The sequence below is a fragment of the Ursus maritimus genome, unplaced genomic scaffold, assembly GCF_017311325.1.
Source record: "Ursus maritimus isolate PB19 unplaced genomic scaffold, ASM1731132v1 scaffold_31, whole genome shotgun sequence".
Taxonomy (NCBI): Eukaryota; Metazoa; Chordata; class Mammalia; order Carnivora; family Ursidae; genus Ursus; species Ursus maritimus.
In genome coordinates, this window is record NW_024425675.1 from 5,342,396 (window position 1) to 5,365,779 (window position 23,384).

A 23,384-nucleotide genomic window follows, 5' to 3' on the forward strand; every position below is an offset into this window, starting at 1 on the left:
GCGTCTGCCTTCGGCTCAGGGCGTGATCCCGGAGTTTGAGGATCGAGTCCCACATCGGGCTCCTCCGCTGGGAGCCTGCTTCTTCCTCTCCCACTCCCCTGCTGTGTTCCCCTCTCTCGCTGGCTGTCTCTCTGTCACATAAATAAATAAAATCTTTTTTAAAAAAAAAAAGAATAGCCATTCACCAGATAAGTAGCATTAACAACCATAAGCAAAAACAACAGGAAATAAAAGGAAAAATAGAAACTCAATAGTAGTAAACTTTATTTCATTTTTAATCCATGAAGTTCAAGAATACATAGAAAATAACAAAGTAGGTCTAATTGATAGTTATTAAATTCTGCATTCTGAAAATGGAGAACTCCTTTTGAGTGCCCATAGAGTTTTCACAAAACTGTCAGTATGTTTGGCAGTAAGTTAATAAATTTCTGTAGTAGACGTATTTGACGTTCATTTTTAGCTTGCCAACAATTGAATTCCTTTATAAGGTAAATACTGATTGTCTCTGGAATGCGGATTGAAGGAAAAGAAATGGGGACCTTTCTCTTTGTATGTTTTTATATTTAGAGTTTTGATATATATATGTGTTGATTTTATAACTTAGACAATAAAAAAAATCCCTCATCTTAGTAACCTCGTGATCAGTGAGTATGATCAGTAAGTATTTCCCACTTACCTAGTGTAGCCTTGTTAGGGGAAGGGGGATAACCAAGAAATATAAAAATAAATAAAAATAAAGATGAGTGTATATATTTATAAGCATAAATATATAAACATATATAAATATAAAAAATAAAATAATATAAAAGAAACCTCATCATAGTAACCTCTGATCAGTGAGTATGTAATTTATTATACCTACTCTCTACTAATGTGCCTAGTATCTCCCACTTACCTAGTGTAGCCTTCTTAGGGGAAGGAAGATAATCAAGAAATATAAAACAATCTATATCTATAAAGAATTAGGCGAGGTGGACACGTTTGCCTGATTTTTAATCATGAATAATTCTTGCCAAACACAGAGTTCAATTCATGTTCCTTCAAAGTAATTTGGTATCCTTGATCACAAGTGTGCTGGATTACCATGTGAACATAATTAGGTATATAGTTACTCTGATAACTTATCTCTGTTATCATTTGTTTGGAGGGCCTTTATGGTCAGTTTGGAACCATAAAATGAATGCAATTCCATTAGCATTATATCCTCAATAAAAACAATTAGAATGTCAATAATGAATGTAAATTGTGGACAACATTGATAACTAGGTTGTAATATTTTAAATATGGTTGGAAAAACTGAATAGCAAAACTTCACTTGGTTCTTTTTGTAATTATAGAAAGAACTGGTTGTCTTCTTGGGCTGTGTTGCAAGGTTCATCTTTACTCTTTACCAAAACTCAAGGAAGCAGCACAAGTTGGGTAAGTACTTCCTCTCTTTGAAGGCTTTACACATTTAAATTATGTGGATAGAGTTGTACCTGAGTTTCCCAAAGAGTTTTTAGAGTCCTTCTGGCTACAGCTGGTGTGCAAATAGAAGTAAATGAAGTTTTTTTAGAAGATGCATTTTGACTTGTAACAAAAGAGGAGGGCTAATTAGAAGTCTGATTCGTTGTATTATTAAAATCAACAAAATCTATTTTATCCATTGAACTAGAAGGTGGGCTTACTAATACTTGGGCATTACAGAACAAGATAGATCTCTTGATTCAGCTCCAGGATTTTACAGGTTTCCCCTGCTGTGCAAAAGCAAGGCGTTCCTACGAAACCTTTGTAAAGCAAAGAAGCGGTTATCATTAATCTACATGGAAAAATTTTTGAGCATTCCCAGACCCACCCTCCCCACCAAACACAAAACAAAACACCTCTTTTAGGCTGTTCTGATACCTTAGGACATATCTTGCTAATGGATACACAAGTGCTCACAGGGTCAGAATTATGGTGGATTGATACGGATGTGCTGAGTGTGGTTTCCTTAGAAGGAGCTTGGTGGGCCACTTCCGCTGCTCAGGGTGCGTCCTGCCTCCATAACTGCTTACAGTGCAACAAATGCTGAACACTATTTTCACTTTTCACCTTTTTTAATGAAAGTGAAAATACTCATCAGATTTGTTTTGGTTAGCAAAAACAGGTACTAATGTCGGTCTTTTGTAAAAGCAAAGTGGTGTAACGTGAACTTTTGAAAAGCAGGGGATACCTGTAAAGCTTCCCTGTGCTTGTGACTTGGCTAATTCAGCTATTTAGTAAGAAAGTAAGTAAAGAAATATGTCAAACCCCACCTTGAATTGCGATCTGATCTTTGGATACTGGTCAGTGATTCAGGTATCCGTATCCGTATATAATGTCAGCCAGTTTTTGGAAGAGTAAGTAAATGTCCCATTACTCGTGGGATTTTGAAGTTTTTTGTATATCTGTTTACTGTTGTTAACTCCTTGGTTAATTTGTAATACAGATACTGAAAATTATAATTTGTGACATATAACAGCTAACACTTTTTGAATGCTTAATATATATCCGGTACTGTTCTAAGGGCAGAAGATTAGATCTGTATTATTCTCTTAAGTCTGATATAGCTACTGTTTATCATCCTCTCTTCCCCTTTTGTAGTTGAGAAAATGAGGTATAAAACAGTTAAGGAGCTTGCCGAAGGTTGCAGAACTAGCTACTAAGGGGCAGATGTAGGTGGCATTCTGTCGCCAGAGTCCATGCTCTGGGTATTTCCAAAAATTTATGATAATTGAGTTTGAAAGGCCAATGCTTAAATAAAATTTTAAATGAAATCAATCTAATGTCTTTAGTTTGCTTTATATTGTACCTTAACCAATATTTTCTTATATTTACTGAGTTGCTTTGAAATTAACAGGACCTATGGACCTTATGTTTGATGAAAAAGAAAATCCATTTATAAAATTCAAGCAAATTCTACTCATCTGCATTTATAATGTAGCCATTTAACATTCTTCTCAACCAGGAATGCCACAGAGCATGTTAGTCCACAAATACCTTGATATGGCAACCCAAAAATCTTCTCGTTTGGGCACTAAAATGAACATTCTAGAATGTTCCTTCTGTTTTACTTCACCCTTGGTTTGTTTCGTTGTTTAGCCAGTATAGTGGAACTGACCTGTAATATGCTTTCCATATTTAAAGATTGGAGTTTTGGTTTCACTTATCTTAAAGTAAATTGATAATTATGTGTTTTTCATTTTCTTCCCCTGAGGTAAAGCATATGGTACTTTCGTTCGTGTTAATGCATTTCTACAGAGTTATGCAATTATTTCTTCTTCCTACTTGTGGCTCAACTTTTATTTGAAATTGAGTGCAGGAAATGAATGAAAGAAGAGAAATGGAGAAACAGGGATTGATAAGTAATAAAAAAAAAAGTACCTGAAGAAAGCTGGATAATGGGCATTTATTTTATAGTTTCTGATACTTAAAGCTGAGGTTGTGTGGTATGTAGAGATAAAGTAGAGCATTATGGTAAGAGAGGCATCATTTAGATAGGCAGATTTGTATGTTTTAAAAAGAAAATGGAAACTTCTTTTTAAATGTAAAGATGTTAAGTGAATACCTCAGCACATGATTGTTAGTACAGACTGATTGCATTTTATTTAAGGTTTTCACTCTTGAAGGTTTTACATAATACAGAACTCATAATTAAATCTAATCCTGACAAAGGGTGTGAGGTATTTCTTTCATCAGCTAGTTGTGTCACTGTGTTGCCATGTGGCAATAGCGGAAGCAGAGTTTAAAATTCACTTGAGCTAGCCAGTTTGGAAATTGTAGAATTCTTAATGAATTTTTATTTTTGGGGATTTGCTATTTGAATTTTTGCCTTTAAATGAAATTTTATTAATATATTGTGAGACTCATACAATACATTATCATTTCAGATTAGTATAATAAAATACAGCCATACTGTATTTATAGTCCCAATAAAAACTAAACAGCTGTGGGAGGTGATAAAATGCTTGGTTATGAAGTCAATTCTTAATTTTTGTTTTATGGCATATTTAAAGATCAGACTGTCTTGCTCTTTCTTTCCATATGTAACACTTACTAAGGGAATGAAAACTAATTTAAATGGTCTAAGTAAAAGCAAGTAAGATTATTCAAATGAAAATTGTGTGAAAGTGTATAATGTATTTTGGCATTATACAACATTCATAAGTATAAAAAATTGGTGAAATAATGAGAGGCTTCTTAATTAACTCTGTAATTAGGGTTGTTAAAAAGGATTTAAAAAAAATCATAGTTCTGTTTCTCTGCTCAGTCACCAAGTAGGTTTATTGTAGGTAAAATATATCCTGTTTGTATAGGGAAATAACACCCGAGGATGGGATTCGAAAGCTGGTATGCAAGCCGAAGAGACAAAAATCACCTATAGTGAAAATTGTCTTTGAGAGTCTCTTAGGAAGGTGTTGTTAGAAGTTGATCTGTAGCAGAGCTGTTTTTTGCCTTTGATGTTGGAAGAGATTGCTTTTCCTCCAGTTGAGTTTGGTTTATGTTAAGGGGCTGTGTTGCAGAGGTTTGGTTCTTTAAAAATTAGTTTTCACACATAGTGCAAAAACCTACACCTAGGTCCACTTGAAGAAAGAGCAGGTTCAAATCTTCTGCTCGCTCCAGAGCATGTATTCGTTGAGTGAAGGCTGAGCAAATGATCCACACTATTTGAAGTTGGTTTTTTGTTTTTGTTTTTAAATAATTCACGCTTTGTATTTAGTTTTGGTCCCATGGATAGTTAATATTGAGTAAACAAAACATATATATGCAGCATGCGACTCCACTCTATAAGATAAATTTTACATAGATGCTCTATCACCCAGTGAGCCGTTCTTTCTTCTTTAGGCTAGATACATTCCAGTTGTTTTCTGTGTAATATTAGTTATCTCCTGGATTGTGATATCGATAGCATAAATTGTACTTGCTTTTTTTCTTACTTCATTTCACCTACTTTGTTCAACAGACATAAAAGCCTGTTTTGTGTTAGGCATTGTGTTAAAAGTTTGGAGATTTAGAAATAAGTAACATGGTCTCTGTCTTCATGGCTTACACAGTAATGGGGAAGACCAACAAGTGCACGTTGACAATATGACATGACATGTATTCCCTTTCAAATATCATTCATCATATTCCTTGAGTATTACAAAAATCACCCCATGAATACCACTAATTATTCAAATTTACTTATACGTGCTTTTAAATTTCTAAAATTTGTCTCCTTTTTGGGTCAGATAATTCTTCCGGGGCCTCTCCTATAAATGGTATGGTATTTAGCAGGAGACAGAATCGTCCCCACCTTCAGTTATGACAGCCACAAATGTCTCCAGACGTTGTCACATATCCCCTAGAGGACAAAATTTCCTGTGGTTCAGAACCACTGTCCTAGAGGAAGGGGAAGGCAAACTGGATGGTAGGGCCACTCCCAAGAGAGGCCTTAGAAAGAGATACCAGAGGACATTGTCCGGCAGGTCACAAGGAGGAAGCTCAGGGATTTCTGGGTAAGGGGCTGAACAAGGTGGCAGTGGGCCAGATGTGACTGTCCCTATTACCCCTCAAGTCTTCTGTTGTGAATATAGGCTAAGACAGTCTGTTTAATGTAATTTCTGTAAAGCATTCACCTTAAAAATAAAATACAAATTTATATAGTAAAAGTCAGAAAATTTTCTGAGATACAAGCTTTGTGTTGTGTCTGCTTGTAGAATTGTATTTTTGTCCCATTTGGTTCCATATGCTTTTCTCTTGTGTGTCATTTTGCCATTGTGCATTATTATGACATCATCATTTTCTTCCCTTTCTCCGTCAAGTCATTCTGCCAACAGGGCTCAGTCTCTGAGCTCTTGCTTTCGCTGCTTTCTTCTTGGAAAAATTCTGTCAGTCGTCGGCCTGCATATGTAAAATCTGATCCTGTTTCAGCTGTCACTGTATGTGTTCTTGTTGCATGCCCCTTGCCACAATAATTCCATTTTCTTTGCCCTGACTACATTGGAGGGATGTATGATAGAGTGGGACTAGAATTTGAAAAAGGATGAATAACAAACACAAAATTTTGCCAGCCATATTGAATGCATTTTTACCAGCATTCCATGCCCTGTCATTGTACTTGTATTTGGTTGCTCTGTCCTACTTGGTTAGTTGTTTGTATCTTAGCTTACAGCTAACCATTGACAGAGCATGTGATGACAACAAGTTATAAGTACATTGATTTTTATCATTGGGTTAAATGTGCACATTTAAGTTTTATAACTTTTGAGATATGTCATTTTTACTCAGAAAGTTAATTTTGTTCATCGTAACTTTATGGTTAAATGTCTTTTGAATGACAAAAAGTACTTAAGAAGGCCAAGAGTTTGTAGAATAGTTAAAATTTTTGTGATTGTTATTATGATTCCACTAATAAAAATTTCATTTAATATCCTAAACTTTGTTTTGATTCCACTAATAAATTCAGTATGATATCCTAAATGTTGTTTTAACAAGTACATTATTTAAGTCCACGTTGCTAGCTGAAAAGATGAAGTAAAAGGGAACAGATGAAGTCGAACCATTTATTAAATGCAAAGCTACTGAATAGTTATTGACATTATGAATAGTGCATAAGATGTCACCAGGTTGATGGGTAAGATCCATTTCCAATGACAAACATAATTTAACTTGAAAATATTTTAAGAAATGAAATTTTCTGTAACAAATCTTTGACCTTAAGATTACAGTTCATTAGCCCTTAAAGATTTTTAAAACCTCTAAATGTTTCAGTAAATAGGAATGTTATTTTCTATTCTTAGTTAACAGACTAAACAAAAATTTAACTTAATGATGGCAAGATGCAGAGTAAGTCTATATTTAACATGAATTTTCTGCTACTTGCTAATCTTTTCCTTATCTGGTTAACAAAATATAATAGCTATCTAAGTGCTTTTTCTTTTCAAACCACCCATGTCAGCTGTCTTCCTGTTCTTTTCACAGTTCCTTATTAAATTGCTGAGGCTTTATTAGCATCTGGCTCTAGTTATAATTTCTAACAAAGGCTGAATAAAAGAATATGGGGCTTAGAGTTTTCTGTTTTTACAAGTTACTGTTAGTTGTTGACAACATGAATAGTCGATAAAGAAATAATTCTTGAAAGCACAGAATCAGGTTTAGAGAATGTTTTATTAGGTGGAAAAGCACTTGATATCTGCCAGATATTATTTATACATATGTAAGAATATTGCCTTGCCTTTTTGAACACATCATTGTACCTGATTATACATAGTCTAGAATCAGTTCCAAGAAATGAAATTGCTAAAGCCAAAGGATACATGTATTTGTAAATTTGCAAATACAGTGTTACCAGTTTTCCCTCTCTAGTCATTATTCCAGTTTATACTCTACTTGCGTATGAAGGCCCCATACTCTATGAAAAAAGTTTTTTTATTATTATTATGTTCAATTAGCCAGCATATAGTAGTACATCAGTAAAAACATAGTTTTTTGTCTAACTTCTGGATTTTTTTTTTCCTGTATTGATGGGCTGAAAAAGAGTTTAGTGTGGCTTTATCTTATATTTTTCTTATTAAATGGAAGTTGAGCCATTTTATTTCTGTTTCTATGAGCAATATATTCATGTCTTACAGACATGTCAGTTTTAAAGTAGGAATTGTTATTTTATAATAAAGACAAAAATTTGAGGTAATCACCTGTTTGGTTTATGGTTAATAGTTGGTCTTAATTCTTTTTGATATACATGTGTGCACGAACATCACAAATGTTCTTCCTTTTTTCTAAAATGAAGTTTGGGAGTAATCAGTCCAAGCCAGAGTTCACGGTGGACCTAAAGGGGGCGACGGTGGAGATGGCTTCGAAGGATAAATCCAGCAAAAAGAATGTGTTTGAGGTAATACATTTATTTTCTAAGTATGATTCACATTCTAAACTGTAGTAATTGGATGTTCTTTTTTTGAATTCTTTTGAGCTGTTTCAGTGTGACCGATTAAGGCAAAGCTGGTCATTAATTCAGTCAGTTTGGTATCATAATTTAAGGGAGAAAAAGCTGGCATGAAAAGCTGGGCTTCATTTGGGTAAGTCGTTGGATCTCAGACTATAGATGACAAGCCTTTGTTCCCCAATCACGCCTTTCCCTACCAAGAATAAAAAGGGGGTGGTTTCAGATCACCTGGGTGGCTCAGTCCATTAAGCGTCTGCCTGCCTGCCTTTGTCTCAGGTCATGATCTCAGGGTCCTGGGATCGAGTCCTGCATGGGGGGGTGGTCCCTGCTCAGTGGGGAGCCTGGTTCTCCCTCTGCCTGACGCTCCCCCTGCTTGTGCTCACTCTCTCTCTGACAAGTGGATAAATCAAATCTTAAAAAAAAAAAAAAAAAAGTGGGGTGTGTGTGTGTGGTTTCCTTTACCTACCAAATCTAATATTGAAAAATAAATTGAAACCTTTTCGTTTTGTCCATTTTGTCATTAAAAAATCTTCTCCTCCCCGTACCCCCAGGGGCACCTGGGTAGCTCAGTCTGTTAAGAGGCTGTCTTCAGCTCAGGTCATGATCTCAAGGTCCTGGGTCGAGCCCCCGTGTTGGGCTCCCTGCTCTGTGGGGAATCTGCTCCCTCTTCCTCTACCCCTCCCCCTGCTTGTTCTCTCTCTCTCTTTCTCAAATAAATAAATAAAAATAAAAAAAAAATAAAATCCCCCCCTGTAATATATGATTCTGTATCAGTTATTTATTGCAGCATATCAGACCACCTCAGGATTTAGTAGCTTGAGAAAAGAGCCATCCGTTTGTTCGGTTTGGCGTGTGCTAGGCTGAGTGATTCTGATCTCCATGTGGGACCATTCATGAGGCCTCAGTCATTCAGTGGCTCGCCCGGATCTGGATGGTCTAGTTCACATGTCTAGTGTCGGTGCCAGCAGTTTGCTAGGCCTCCTTCTTTATAAGATCTCTCTCTCAAGGAGGCTGCCCCAGGCTGCTTCACATGGTAGTGTCAGGCTTCCAAGAGGGTGAGAGTGGAAGCTACGACACTTCCCGAGGCTTAGATTTAGAAGTCACACATCAGTGTATTCTGTTGGGTAAAGCAGTGGGAAGGCCAGGTGAGTATTCAGGGTTGTGGGGAACTAGAACCCACCTGTTGATGGAGGTGTAGTAAAGGCACGTTGCAGAAGGGTGTATATGTGGAGATGGGAAGAATTATTTAGACTGTCTTTGCGAAGTCTTCCAGATCCCAGCCTTCCTTTATAGCCTCGTGTGTCAGCTCTTTCCTGTTTTGTTCATGCAGTTGCTGTTTTCCAAGTGAAGCCTAGGTTTTCCTGCTGTGATTTTTACTCTTTATTAGTACTGACCCATGGCAGTTCCTGCTTGTCAAGTGTTACCTGTCTTCCAAGACCCATCAGAAATGCTACCACAACCCTGATGCTTCTTTTTTATGTTTTTAACATAGTATTTAATTTAGTGTACCTTAGGTTACCGTCATCCGTAAATTGTCCCACTAGGTGATGATGATTTTTTTTGTTTGTTTTTAAGCAGAGAAACTATCTTTTTCCTTATCTTTAAGAAAGAACCTCTAACAGAGTATCTTATGTGCAGTGAATATTCAGTATTGGTTGACTGGCTTGATCCACTGTCTTGAAAGAAGTACAAGAAAGGAAGTCAGTGTTTCCTGAATTAGCCTTGCAGTTTCAATAAGTGATTTCAGAGTGAAAACGAATCCATGGTCAAACAAATGTAGGCAGTGGTGTAGGTGTTTGTCTTTCCTTAGAAAAGCAGAGCACCCTGGAATATCAAATCCCTGAGACATTTTGAAGGAGAGAATCTTGTGTAATTTTCTTTTATCCAGTATTTCCCGAATTAGTCTCATGTAACTGTTTTTTTTTTTTTCCTTTTTTTTTTTTTTTTTTGAGGAATACCTTTTTTAAACATTACTTCGGGAACTATGTTTGAGGCATATGTCTCAGAATGTTGTTTGGGAAACATTGCCATATGTTCCTCAAGGAAAAAAAATAAACATTTACCAACCAGAAAATAGGAGGAATGTTTGCTCCTAATACCTCAAAATTTTTCCTCAGTCAAGTGTAAGAAACTTTGAACCAAAGAAATTATACATAAATTGGTTACTGCCCTCATATAGAATAATACATTCTATCCTTACTTGAGTTAGTTCATGATTTGACACAATTTAGTATTGTTTCTGCCCAAAAGTGGTGTAACATTTATTGTCTATGCCTTGTTTTAGTATTAAGCCATTTTATTTATTTGCGTATAAAATAGGAAATAATAAAAGCTTTAACTCTTTCATATATGTTTCTACATTTATTTTTTAATTGGAGAGAAAAACATACCTTAGATTTACATAAAAATATCACAGATTTTATTTCTTTACAAATGAATTTTCAGTTCTAATTAAAAAATGTACAGCTTTGATACTTATTTTTTAATGATAACAGTATACCAGATTTCAGCAAGTTTTATCGCATTTGTGTGTTGGAATTTGGGACCCTTAAATTATTAGATTTTCATTGAGAACTTTTTGTGAGGAAAACTTCCTGTTTTATAAAATAATTCCTCTGGGATTCTTTTATATTAAAAGATACTTCCCTGCTATGCATTACTTTAACCTTTCATGACTCAATATAATATGGCATCTAGTCTTCTGCTGGTGGTTTTCTGGACTTTGGCGTGAATATATTCGTTTATTTGGGGGCTCTTGGTTAGCCCAGTCAGTGGATCATGTGACTCATGATCTCGGGCTTGTGAGTTCAAACCCCACACTGGGTGTAGAGATTACTTAAAAATAACAATGAAATCTTAAAAAAATATTTTTTTTCATTATAGTGAAAGCGCTAACCATCCTCCTTTTTTTCCCCTTCCTTTTCTCTAAAGCTGAAAACTCGTCAAGGAACAGAACTGCTAATTCAGTCTGATAATGACACTGTTATTAATGATTGGTTTAAAGTTCTTAGTAGTACTATCAATTATCAGGTATGTGTTTGACTTAGGTAATTTTTTTTACTTCAGAGCTGTTTTTCTTTTCTGCATTCTAATTGGTTATTCCAGTTTGTATGTGATAAACACTTTTTAAATATGTATTTTGACAAGAGGTAGGAAAGGCAGTGGTAGTTTAGCAGTTCCTTGGGGCTGGTGAATGTTTTAATACTCTCAGTTATACAATACTTGCTAGTAGTGGATTTTAAATAATTTTCACATGAGGCATTGGTCCAAAAAGAAGTAATTCAAGAAGAGGGACAAACCGTTCCTAGTACATAGTATTTAACGACCAGTGAGTTGGGAACAGTACTGTTTGGTGGAGACAGGTCCTAGGTAAAGGTATGAAATGAATGAAGCTATAGTCTCTTCAGGAGCACTTTTTCTTTCCTATGACATCTCTCTAGCTACCCCAGCCATGTTCTAGTTCTCCCCCGTCTCCCATCCAGGGATGTGTTCATTACCCTCATGTTCCTGGTAAATTTCCTCTTATGTGTGTGTATAAGATATATATGATACATAATATAATATGTTATATAACACACACACACACAACACACACACCAACCAAAAAGAACCTCAAGTTTCTATTCTGCTGCTGTTAGTATGAGCAGGAAGAAACAGATAGGGGCTGTACTTTTTCAGACTATATTCTTACACCCTCACTATATGGGGACATGGCTCCTGACTAAGGATCATACATCAGTGACAAAAAGGAAAGTGAATACTTACGGGAGTGTGTTATGGATTTAAACTAAACAAAGATTGAAAAAAAGTTTGGAATCAAAGGCTTTAGTAGAGATTGAGAGGTCTTTCAGAGACTATAGGTGAAGCCTCATTATAATAAGGTTTAGGATCTTACTGAGGTGTCCTATCACTATGGGTTTTGTGTTTTCACTTAGTAAATAGAGAGGTTAGATTTGATTGTCTCCAAGTATCCTTTTAAACTCCAAAATTTTTATGATGCACTCAGTTCAAAACAACTGGATTTGGAATCTTGAGTATTAACTCTTCCTCTTCCTTTAACGCTTCTAGCCAGTTACTCACCCGTCTGTATAAATATTCTTCCTTTGCAGTTTGTAATATTGTATATTTCTGAATCTTGTCTCTTCTTTTCCATTTACTCCTGAAACCATCATCAGAACTTTATATGTTAGATGAGAGTCACTTCCTAAACAGTTTTTCTTATTTCATCTCATCCCTCACCAATCTGTTCTTAATAGCGTTGCTATATGAAACTCCCTAGTGTTAACTTCAATAATACTCTCCTGCTCAGTAAAGCTTCTGTGACTCTTATTAAAATTCAACAACCTGAGCCCAGTCTATCATTTCACATGTATGTTCTACTCTACCCAGTATGGGCTTTCAGCTCTAGTCACTGTAATCTGTTCCCAATCCCTTGAAAGCAGGTATGGCTGCATTCATTTAACAAATGTGGGAGTGCTTTGCCTTGGAGATAAAGCAGCATGCAACCAGGTGCTACGCCTTTCTGTGTGGAATTTACAGCCAAAGACAGAGGATTACTGAAGACCGACAACTGGGCAGTTAATACAGTGAAATGTGATGAGGTTTATGATGGTGAGGGATATACAACTTACTGTAAAAACACTGATTAGGTAGAGGCCAACCTAGTGTTAGGGGTCCAGGAAGGCCTTTTGCAGAGAAAGTGGGTTGTTGTTGTTGTTTTAATTGAAGCCTATAGGATCAGGAAATAAGCCAAGTGAAAAGAGAGTAACATATTGTTGACTATGAAATTTAAAATACATACTGTTTACAAAGCGGCAAAAGATACTGTAGAAATATACATAATAGATGTAGAAAGATGCACCAGGGGGCCCCCGGGTGGCTCAGTCGTTAAGCGTCTGCCTTCAGCTCAGGGCGTGATCCCAGAGTCCTGGGATCAAGCCCCACATCAGGCTCCTCCGCTGGGAGCCTGCTTCTTCCTCTCCTGCTCCCGCTGCTTGTGTTCCCTCTCTCGCTGGCCGTCTCTCTCTCTGTCAAATAAATGAATAAAATCTTAAAAAAAGAAAAAAAAAGAAAAAGAAAGATGCACCAGACTTCTGCAGGGAAAATTGCAAAACTTTTTTGAGAAACATTGAAGAAAATCTAATTATATGAGAAGTATATCATGGATTAAAAGATTCAATAATGTAAAGATAAAATGTTCTTCCAAATGATGTATAAATTTATAGACGAGATTTTTGATTCTCATTCAAAATGCTAGTAGGTTTTCTGGTGGAACTTGGCAAGCTTATTCTAAAATTCATACCAGAATTTTGGTAAAAATACCCAAGACACTCTTGAAGAAGAAAATGGAGGACTTGCTCTATCAGATGTCAAGACTTCTGTAACTATATTAATTAATACACATGCTGTCCATACCAGGGTAGATCTACAGACCTGTGGAACAGAGTAAAGAACCTAGAAATCAACATTCCTTTGGACACTTCAGTTTTTTAACTTGAGAAAGTGACTTTGGTTAGGCTGTACATGAGCTCTAGGATTTCTTTCAACATTCATGAATCTGTGAGTGCTATTACTAGCTATTGATACAAAGTATAATTTGAAAAGATCGTTGGTGTGAAAAATTAACGTGCCCTTGGCTAGTTAGCTTTCTCTTGTACTGTTAGCACAGAATGTAGCTTCATCGTGTTCTCTCTTGTAGGTCAGAACCTCTTAACTCTTGTTACTGTCATTCTTATGCGTTTGCTCTGCATGAGGGAAGATAGCCTCATCATCGGTGTATAAACGCATTATCCTGTGAATAGTCAGCATTTTTTTCTTTTTTGAAATTCAGAATTAATGAATTCCCCCTCTATAGGGGAAAAAGAATATTTTTCTGAAGATTTACCAAGTGTCTGACTCATATATACTATATACTAATTGGTTCCCTAAAATCATTTGGGAGGATCAGTTACTGATTATTCTGAGAATTATTCTATTACATCTAAAATAATCTCAAGTGTAATATGTGTTTGGGAAATCTTTAATCAATAGACAGTAGAAACTGATGAAGCAATTGAAGAGGAGATACCAGATTCCCCAGGAATAGAAAAGCATGATAAGGAGAAGGACCATAAGGACCCTAAGAAGCTTCGCTGTAAGTTCTTCTTTACCTATTTTGTTAGTCGCTTGACTGAACATCTTCTCTTAGCTTTTCGAATATTTTAAATACATAAAGGCTGAATGGAATCTCCAGTGTTACCAGGAAATCATAACGTTAGGTATTTGCAATCTTAGTTTTTTAGGAGTATCTCTCCTTGTTCACTCCTTGTCATTTTTCAGCCTCATCGTGTGCACCCCTACAGCATCTTACTAATTTTAAGATGTGGTCCTTCAAGAGAAGAAAAGTGTATTAGAATGCATTTCTGTTGAGGTATCCAGGAAGCTGAACTATACTGATTTAAAAATATATAATTACTGCTTAAGATCTAGATAGGATCTTACACTTGAAGAAGTCAAAAGTCATGGGACATGTACCATAGTTCACACTGGACACCAGGCAGCCATCTCTGGACTAGGATATGTCTGTGCAGGTGCAGCTGCATGCATTCATACCTCCAGACCATTAGCGTGTGTGTGTGTGTGTGTGTGTGTGTGTGTGTGTGTGTGTGTGTGTGATGAGCTAAAGCCAGCAAACTTAAGAGTAGCATTTTTAATGCAGGCCCCTTGTGAATTACATTGTTTATTAGATAGGCCATTACCTGTGGCTCTGAACTCGTTAAATGTATTTTAACAATTCCACATTTAACTGAGAATTTTTGGCCTTTGGATTAACTGAATGATTAGAAAATCATTTCTATTTTTGTTCTCCCACATTCTAATGAAGGTTAGGCCTATTAACTGACATTATAACAATGTAAACACATGAAAATTTGATTATTTGAATGCTTTACTAATACATTCTGTGTGCTCTCAACTTTCCTCAAATATAGTTCTTTTCAAGAAATTTAGTTTTTGGATATTTTTTATTGGAACCAAAAAAGAAATCAGAGTTATGGCATTGTAGGACATTTTCAGGTGGTCCTGTTCTTAGTTTAGAGGTAATTATGGTGAGATGTGGTTTGCTTAAAGTACACATAATTGAGATGGATATATATATATCTCTGGACTCCTAGTTCAGTAAGTCTGCTGCAGGATAGGGACTTTTTTTGTTTATGTTTTATGCACATTGTTTTTCCTCATCATTTTACCTTCTAAAACTGATGGAGAGTCAAAGGAGATAAGTAGTATCATTTGTGAAATAATGAGTATAAATTAGAATAACTAGTATCTTAGTACATATACCAAAGAAGGTACAGTTTGTAGTCAGTGTTTAGTGAGAAAAATGAAATGTTTTGTTTAGTTTGTCACTTTGAAATTGGGTCTGTGTTAGCTTGATTCTTGACATACTACTATTTAACTATATTAAAGTTAGAATAACTGAATTTATAACTATGATTTTTACATATGAAATTAATATGTTTTGAGTTCTAGGTGGAAAAATTTTTATTAAAAAGTTTTTGTTTTATGAAATGCTTAATATCTGTTTGTATTAAGCCGCGAAAGTGTCTAGCATAGATTCTTCAGAACAGAAAAAAACCAAGAAAAACTTAAAGAAGTTTCTTACACGGCGCCCCACTTTGCAAGCTGTTCGTGAAAAAGGTTATATTAAAGGTAGGTAGAAGTGACGTTTTTAATCATGAACTTTGGCCAGAATCAGAAATAAGACATTTTAAATTAAAAACTGAAAATTTTTTGAACAGTAAAAATGTTTTCATTCTTTAAAGTTACCAGGTTCATTGATTTAAAATACATTTGAGTGATGAAAATTGATTTTTCAGTGCACACAGAGAGTTTCACTAAGGCATTGAGCAGAGATAAATACCAAAGTAAGTTTTTAGAGACCCTGTACTGGAGGAACTACAGGGGTGAGATGGATGGATAGAAGACATGACAATAAATCTTCTTAGTTTTGAGGGGCATCTGGGTGGCTCAGTTGGTTAAGCGTCTGCCTTTGGCTCAGGTCGTGATCCCTGGGTCCTGAGATCGAGCCCCACTTCAGGTACCCCGCTCAGTGGGGAGCCTGCTTCTCCCTCTCCCTCTGCTCTTCCCCTGCTCATGCGTTTTCTCTCTCTCTCTCTCTCTCTCTCTCTCTCGTGTGCTCTCTGTCTCTCTCAAATAAGTAGAATCTTTTAGAAAGAAAAAGATTTTTAGTTTTGAGATGCACAGATCAGAAGACATTTTGAACGAAACATCACTATCACAGTAGAAAGAAGAAAAATATTGAACAATTTTATCTCGATTGTTTGCCTTCCGTTCTCATTTCAGGTGATTTTAAAATTAGTATAAGGTGTTTTTCCTAATTTTTATATTTATTATCTCATTTGTAAGCAACAATAGCAATAATGCACTAACAAGTTCTTAACAGAGTATTCTTTAAAATCACATGTACTTGTATACACCTTTAGTTCTTACAAGCGCTTTTAATTTCAGTGATAAAATTTTCTAATACAGGACTCAGTGACATTAATTAGTAAATAAAGACATAGGTAAAGGTAATATATAACATACATATCTGTCTTTGAAGTTTCTAAAAAAGACCATCACTGGAACATCTGTTTGCAAAGCTTCTAAATTAAAATACGCAAATGGGTTTCATTAAAAAGATATTTAAAACTTCTGGTAGAGTTCGGTTAATTAAGTGATTCAGATTAACAGCCTTAAGAGTTATAGGTAAACAGGGACTCCCAGATAACACATACGAATTTAGTATATTAAGTTTGGAACTTTAAAAAAAGAAAAAAAGCCTGACAAATCAGTGAATAGAAATTGCTGTTAATTTTTCACCAGGCCTTTTTATTGAGAAATATAAACTGTTGCTGCTTTTTGGTGGTGTTCAGGACTTCAGATATTTTGTTTTCCTCAATAGTTAGCACTAATGTGGCATTTCAGAAGTGTTGGGTTGAAAGTCTTATAGAACAGCCTTTGAAATACACTTTGTGAAATCAAGGGTTGGCACACGATGGGTATGCACCAGGCTTGTCTTAATAGTTTAAAAAAAAATTATTCAGGTGTTTACTAAGTGCTAGGCATGAGCCTGGGTGCCGTGAATACCTATTGGTTTGAGAATTACAAGGTCCCTGCCCTTGAAATTTACATAAAAACAAGAGACAGACAAGAGAATTATGATTACTATGAAGAATCTACCATAGTAATGAAATAGAGAGGGACTATAACTGGGTCACCTTAGGCTGATCATAAAGTTTTTCTAAGGAAATGACATTTTAGCTGAGGGCAGGAGTGGTAAAAAGGAGCTAAGTTTGGGGGAGAGGATGGATCTCTGCAAAAGGTATAGAAAACTAAGACTGTCAGGTAAAAATGGGGTGTTCATTGAGTTTAGTAAAGCAGGAAAGTTGTTTGAAGTGGAGTTGGAATGGGTAGGCAGACCCCAGAAGGCAGGAGTCACAGCAGACCATGTCTGGGTGCACTGAATGTCTTTCTATAGCACTGTGAATGGGGCGCCATTTTGCAAACTAAATTTTAGCAGGGTGGTTTATTTTAAAAAATAAATCTCTTTCAGATCAGGTGTTTGGAGCCAATCTCGCTAATCTTTGTCAGAGAGAAAATGGCACAGTGCCAAAATTTGTGAAGTTATGCATTGAACATGTTGAAGCCTATGGTAAGAAAATGAATTTCTTCTATGTTCAGCACACTAACCCGTTGTTTTGCCATCAAAATCCTAGGATTTTGATGATTTTCAATGATGGAACGGTCGTAAGATGTTAAAAGAAGCATCTTGTTTGCAAAAACTTACATGTTTTAATGGTTACAAGTATCTGTTTTAAATTAAGACCTTTGCAGGCACCTGTTGAATATTCAGCACTTCTAGCTGATTAAGTGGAAGTATTCTTTGAAGCCATTTGGAGTTGGCCTTTGCTTAAAATGAAGAAGGTGGTGATTATGAAACTGAGTTTATTAAGAAGTGATTTGACAGTGTAGAAGATAGGAGATTGTGTTTACTTGCCAAGAGAAAGTTGCTTCTCTTTATGATAAAAATGAGATGACATTTTAAAACTGTTAAGTCAACTATGAGGTGTCTAAATAGACAAACCTTATGTCATTTCCTGTTGAATAATACTTAAACCAATTTATATTTTGGTTGATTTTAATGTAATATTTATACTAGTTTTACATAAAATAATTATCATGGTAATCACATTAACTTGTACCTGTACATCATCAAAAACTTCTTGTACAATTAAAACATTTGCATAATTTGTAATTTCTGTCAGTTTTGGAACTTGTCTTTGCCTTTTTGTCAACATGACAATAGAGACACTGTGCCTTTATTTGAAGTTCTACGAATAGCACGTCAGATAACGTGCTTCATTAAATGTGTACAGCATTATGATTTAATGAATATTTGGATTTTTTAGGCTTAATTGGGCGAATTTCACATGATTCTATTCCACAAATTAAAGGGAATGAATAAACTATCAAATTATCAGTTGTTTTTATAGAGCCTTTATTTTAATTGGTTATTAAGTTTATTTATTATAAGCACTTAATAGAACCACCATTTTTAAAAGAATGCTTTAATATGTACATTTACATTATGAAATGTGCAAAATAATGGGCTATTTTTATCTCTTGGTTTCCTTTACTTTCAGAACTATCCCCAGGTGTAGAAGTTTATCTTAAATTGTTAGTATTTCAAGTTTAATGAGATGATTTTTTTTGAGATGATCCACAGTCTACATGATAAACAAAGTAGAATTGTTGCTGTTTATTAAACAGATTCAGAGTGTATCTCCACCCCCTTTCTCTCTGCCAAGCATCTATAAAAAGCCAGTTAGAGGAAAAGTATTTGCCCATTTGATTTTAGGCTCATGTTAATGAATAAGGATTCTGAAACACGCAAGGATCTTTAGAAGAGGCAAACACCTACTTTAAACACAAAAATATTGTAATTTTCTCTTAGGTTTGGATGTTGATGGGATATACAGAGTAAGTGGCAACCTTGCAGTGATCCAGAAATTGAGATTTGCAGTCAATCATGGTAAGATCATACTCCCAATTGTTATGTGCAAAAAAAGCACTCATAACTGTAAGAGTCGGTTTAAAGTTATTTTAAAAAATTTCCTGTTCTGTTTTTCAGATGAGAAATTGGACTTGAATGATAGTAAATGGGAAGATATTCATGTTATTACTGGAGCACTCAAAATGTTTTTTCGAGAATTACCAGAACCTCTTTTTACATTTAACCATTTTAATGATTTTGTTAACGCAATTAGTAAGTATGTCATTACACTCAATTTTTTTTCTACATGTTGAAAGTCCTCTGTACCGATTAGGCCGCTGCATTCTGTTTGATCTTTTCTTTTAAATTATTTCAAAGGATTTTTTTACTTCAGAAATTTTAAATGTGACCACCAGATGTCACTGTGTATTACCAAATGTCAGGTTCTAAACTATGTCACTGTTTTCAATTTCATGCATAATCTCTCATTATTATGATTTTCTTTCTTTTCTTTTCTTTTTTTTTAGAACAAGAACCAAGACAGCGAGTCACTGCTGTTAAGGACCTAATCAGACAGTTGCCAAAGCCAAATCAGGATACAATGCAGATTCTTTTTAGACATCTCAAAAGGTAAGAGGTTCACCACAGAAAAGAAATAGTAATTAGGGAGAAAAAAAGAAAAAGATAAGAGAAATGCATGGTTATGAGGTGTGGTATAGTACCCACGAGTCCAGGGTCCCTCAAACCCTGGTTCAGATCCCAGCTGTGCTACTTGCTGTCTTTGTAACTTGAAAAAGAGAACTCCTTTGGGCCTTGTTCCTCATAGGTAAATGGTCTGGTATGAAAAATATTTACTTAAAGTAAATATTATATGCGAAGCATTTAATGCCTAATGTGTAAGTGCAGAAATTGTTGTTTAAGTTTATTAACCTGAAGATGAGATCTTGGTTATTAAATGAGGACTTATTAAATTACCTTAGAAGAAAGCCATCATGGTTTTCAGGTTACTACGTAGCCATTTTAATAACTGATATTTGCCTTCTGACAACACTAGAATGGTAAAATATATTAACCCAATGAAGGAGATTTAAAAACAAACAAACAAACATAGAGTTAGTAAAAATGAAAATTTAATCTCTGTATCCTAATGAAATTTTTTCCCCATCACCCTAGTGGAGTAATTATTGTTACCTGAATTGTAGTTCATACTTAAGTCTGTATGTTACTTTAAACACTAAGCTGAAATATCACACATTTAAAGTTTGTTAGAATATGTATAATTATACCTTTCATCTGTGTTTGTCCAAAAGAAACCTTCATATGATGTTTGGACTGAATTCTACTTGGTTTTAAGTAGCTTGTATGTGTCTTAGGAAAATTAGCACTATTTCTCATTTCTAAATGCAAACTGTTTATAGTACAATTTGAAGAATTTTTCCTCTTGTATGTTTTATTTTCTCTTTTAACAATTTATTTTTCCCCCCTTAGAGTTATAGAAAATGGAGAAAAAAACCGAATGACCTATCAGAGTATAGCAATTGTTTTTGGTCCCACTCTGTTAAAGCCAGAGAAAGAGACTGGTAATATAGCAGTTCATACTGTCTACCAAAATCAGATTGTAGAATTAATTCTACTGGAAATAAATTCCATCTTCGGGCGTTGATTCTTATTGAAGACAACCTGTGGAACAGAAGCTGGATTCCATCAGATTTCAAACCCTTACATATGATGTATTTTATTTTTGGACCAAGCAGTGACTCTTTGATTTTGCACTTTTTTGAGGGATCAGAAGGGAATGGGAGAGTCAAGATGTGTGTTAGGCCCTCATATTTGCTGCTTCGTTGCAAGTTGATACAACTGTGTGTGATTTTTGAATTAATTTTATCCTGAATGTTTGCATTTCATACTCTGAATTTCAGTAAAAATCAAAACTTGCGATTCTAACCAGTCGTATACACTGGATAATTTGGTAAGAAAACTACATTTTTTTTTTTTCTCGAACTGGATAATGTAGACTGTCTTCTCATGATTCGTTAGATTCACCACTTGATAGAACAGTACTCACTGTCAGTTATTGTGAAGACGCTCTTGGGCATTCTAAACAAAATGAAGTATATCCTTTTGGAAACCTGTGTATTTCTTTTTCAGGGTTTCTGCATGCAGTGGCAGTCTTAAGTGCTGCAGCTCATTATAACCCAGATGTAATCCCTTGGCGAAGGCTTGCCACCGTCACTGTGTTGCACACCATCCTTATCGGGTGGATGTCTTAGTCGCTTGTTTGGGCAGCACACTAATATTCTTCACACACTGTGATATACTGGAGTTTAGTTTAGCATAAGTCAGTTCAGGGTATTTTGGGGCTGTCTGTGCTACGCTGATTTGTAGCTAACAATCCTAATTATATCTAGTGCCATACTGAGTTCTTGGTATGACCCTGTGGAAACAGACATTATTTGATGTAAATATAAGCTAAAGACTTAATGTCCTTTAGCTTATGTATATAATTTTGTTGTATAGTCTCAGAGTACATTCTAACCTGACATTTCTAATCATGATATTGGTAATCTTTTCCGTGAATATTAGGTTTCCTCCAGAAATAGGCTGTTATTTGAGAAACTTAACTGTGTGCACTTTTAGATTTTAATTACATTTACAGGCAAATCACTGTAATGCAAATGGTACTGGAAAAATACTGAATAGACTTGCTAAATGGTAAATGCACTACAAGAGGAACCTTTTAGATAATTTAATATGTACAGAATACATTAGAAAAAAATTTATTACAGAATTCTAACTGCAGTATGAATAGTGGAAACCCATATGTAAATTAGATGGATGTCAAATGGAAAATGACATTGCTAAATTTGAGAATTTCTTTTTACATTACTAATGTAGATTGATTTGTATAATAAAACAGGGTTTGGAAGGTTTTGTTACAGAGAGCATGGTCTGTTGAAGATATTTTAAGATGTATTTTTCTAGATTAACTGATGTATATGAAATGTCTAATCTGAATAAAGAAAACTATAAGAGGTTTAGAGATTTTCCATTGGAAATGTGCATTTTGGTTTTAATTTTTTTCTTGTTTTTGCATTTACTGGCATACCTCATTTTAAAAAAATCAACTGAATTCAATATTTCCTGTGGTAAATATATTTTCCTTATTTTTTCACACCTTTTCTACTCCCTGCCATGTCAATACCTCCTCCATTCTCCCCCCTCCAATTTTTATTTCTTCATCAATATTTGAAAGCGAATGATTTGTGACCAAGACTCCTTTTCTTAGAATTGCATTTGTAATTTACAGATTGCCTTCCTTGGGAACAAATAGTTTTTGTATGATCTGTCTAAAAATCTCTCACCTGAGTTTTGTGGCAAAAATATTGTTTGTTGTTGTGGTCTTGTTAAATTGGTAACAAACCAAGCTACTTGATAGCTATGGAAAGCAGATTGTTTTGGGCAGGGAGAGAAAGTCCCCAAGTGAGAATGTTTATATTTGCCTAACAATGTTTTGAACAATACAATATGCTTTAGAACTGGCCTATATAGTGATTGTATGCCAGCAAAACCATTAGACTCAAACCAGTGATGCTCTTTCTCTTGGTAGCTGTGGACATAACAAAGATTAAAATTGTCTTGTGTTTCTTGTTTCAAAGTACATATGTTTGTATGTGGAGTCTTAAATGTTTTATTAGTCTACAGCTAACTAGTTTATTGTAATATCGTATGTACGGTGAGATCAGTGTCTTGTGTTTTCATCCTTTGTGAATTAAAAATTCTCACTTTTTTTTTGTAATAACAAAACCAGTAATATTTTCCTGTCTTGACAACTTGATTTTTAGTAGAAAATATATTAAAGGCTGAAATAAATTGTCACTGGAATTTCATTTGCTAATAGGCCTTCCTTCAGAATGTCATTTTAGAAAAGTAGTTGGAAATTGAAAGAAATCGTATATTCACATAAGTTATTACATTTAATTAGAAGAAAAACACTTATTTAAATTTTACAACTGTAAGGAATTTTACCTTTTACTCTGGAAGAATGATGTTACCTTTTAGTTAGAGGCAACTCTGCATATTTTTTTTTTCTTATGGGAAAAGCACAAATGGAATAATTAGCCAAACTGGGCTTAGGCAGATGTGTTATGTACACATACACGTGGATGTGTATATAAATGTATGTGTGTGTGCGCACACGCGTGTCACTGCTTACCTACAGATGAAAACTCAGTAACAATGGCAGATACCTGGAGACCTTTGTGCCATTTTAGTTCCATGCCACGCTTCTTTGTAAGGCTGTAATACTAGATGTAAAGATAGCAGTGAGAGGAAAACGTTATTCTGTAATTTTGCTAAGAGATTCTTTTCCAGCTCGTGGGAGAGACCCTCTAATTAAATATTTAAAGTAAACATGTAGTTTCCCAT

The 23,384-nt window shown here is 35.0% G+C and overlaps 1 protein-coding gene across 5 annotated transcripts in view; it reads left to right on the plus strand.

Moving 5' to 3' along the window:
• ARHGAP12 (Rho GTPase activating protein 12) overlaps positions 1 to 22,846 on the plus strand; it is a 112,304-nt gene extending 89,458 nt beyond the window's left edge. For 4 of the 5 annotated variants that reach the window (XM_040645273.1, XM_040645274.1, XM_040645276.1 and 1 more), the window contains 10 exons: positions 1,338 to 1,419; positions 7,772 to 7,873; positions 10,856 to 10,954; positions 13,955 to 14,057; positions 15,497 to 15,613; positions 17,520 to 17,618; positions 18,921 to 18,998; positions 19,098 to 19,232; positions 19,487 to 19,589; positions 20,448 to 22,846. In XM_040645273.1, the coding sequence (XP_040501207.1) occupies positions 1,338 to 1,419; positions 7,772 to 7,873; positions 10,856 to 10,954; positions 13,955 to 14,057; positions 15,497 to 15,613; positions 17,520 to 17,618; positions 18,921 to 18,998; positions 19,098 to 19,232; positions 19,487 to 19,589; positions 20,448 to 20,622 (1,093 nt within the window). In that variant the 3' untranslated portion in view covers positions 20,623 to 22,846. The remainder of the gene's footprint in view (positions 1 to 1,337; positions 1,420 to 7,771; positions 7,874 to 10,855; positions 10,955 to 13,954; positions 14,058 to 15,496; positions 15,614 to 17,519; positions 17,619 to 18,920; positions 18,999 to 19,097; positions 19,233 to 19,486; positions 19,590 to 20,447) is intronic. The other variant, XM_040645275.1, reaches the window with a different exon arrangement.
• The last annotated feature ends 538 nt before the right edge of the window (positions 22,847 to 23,384 follow it).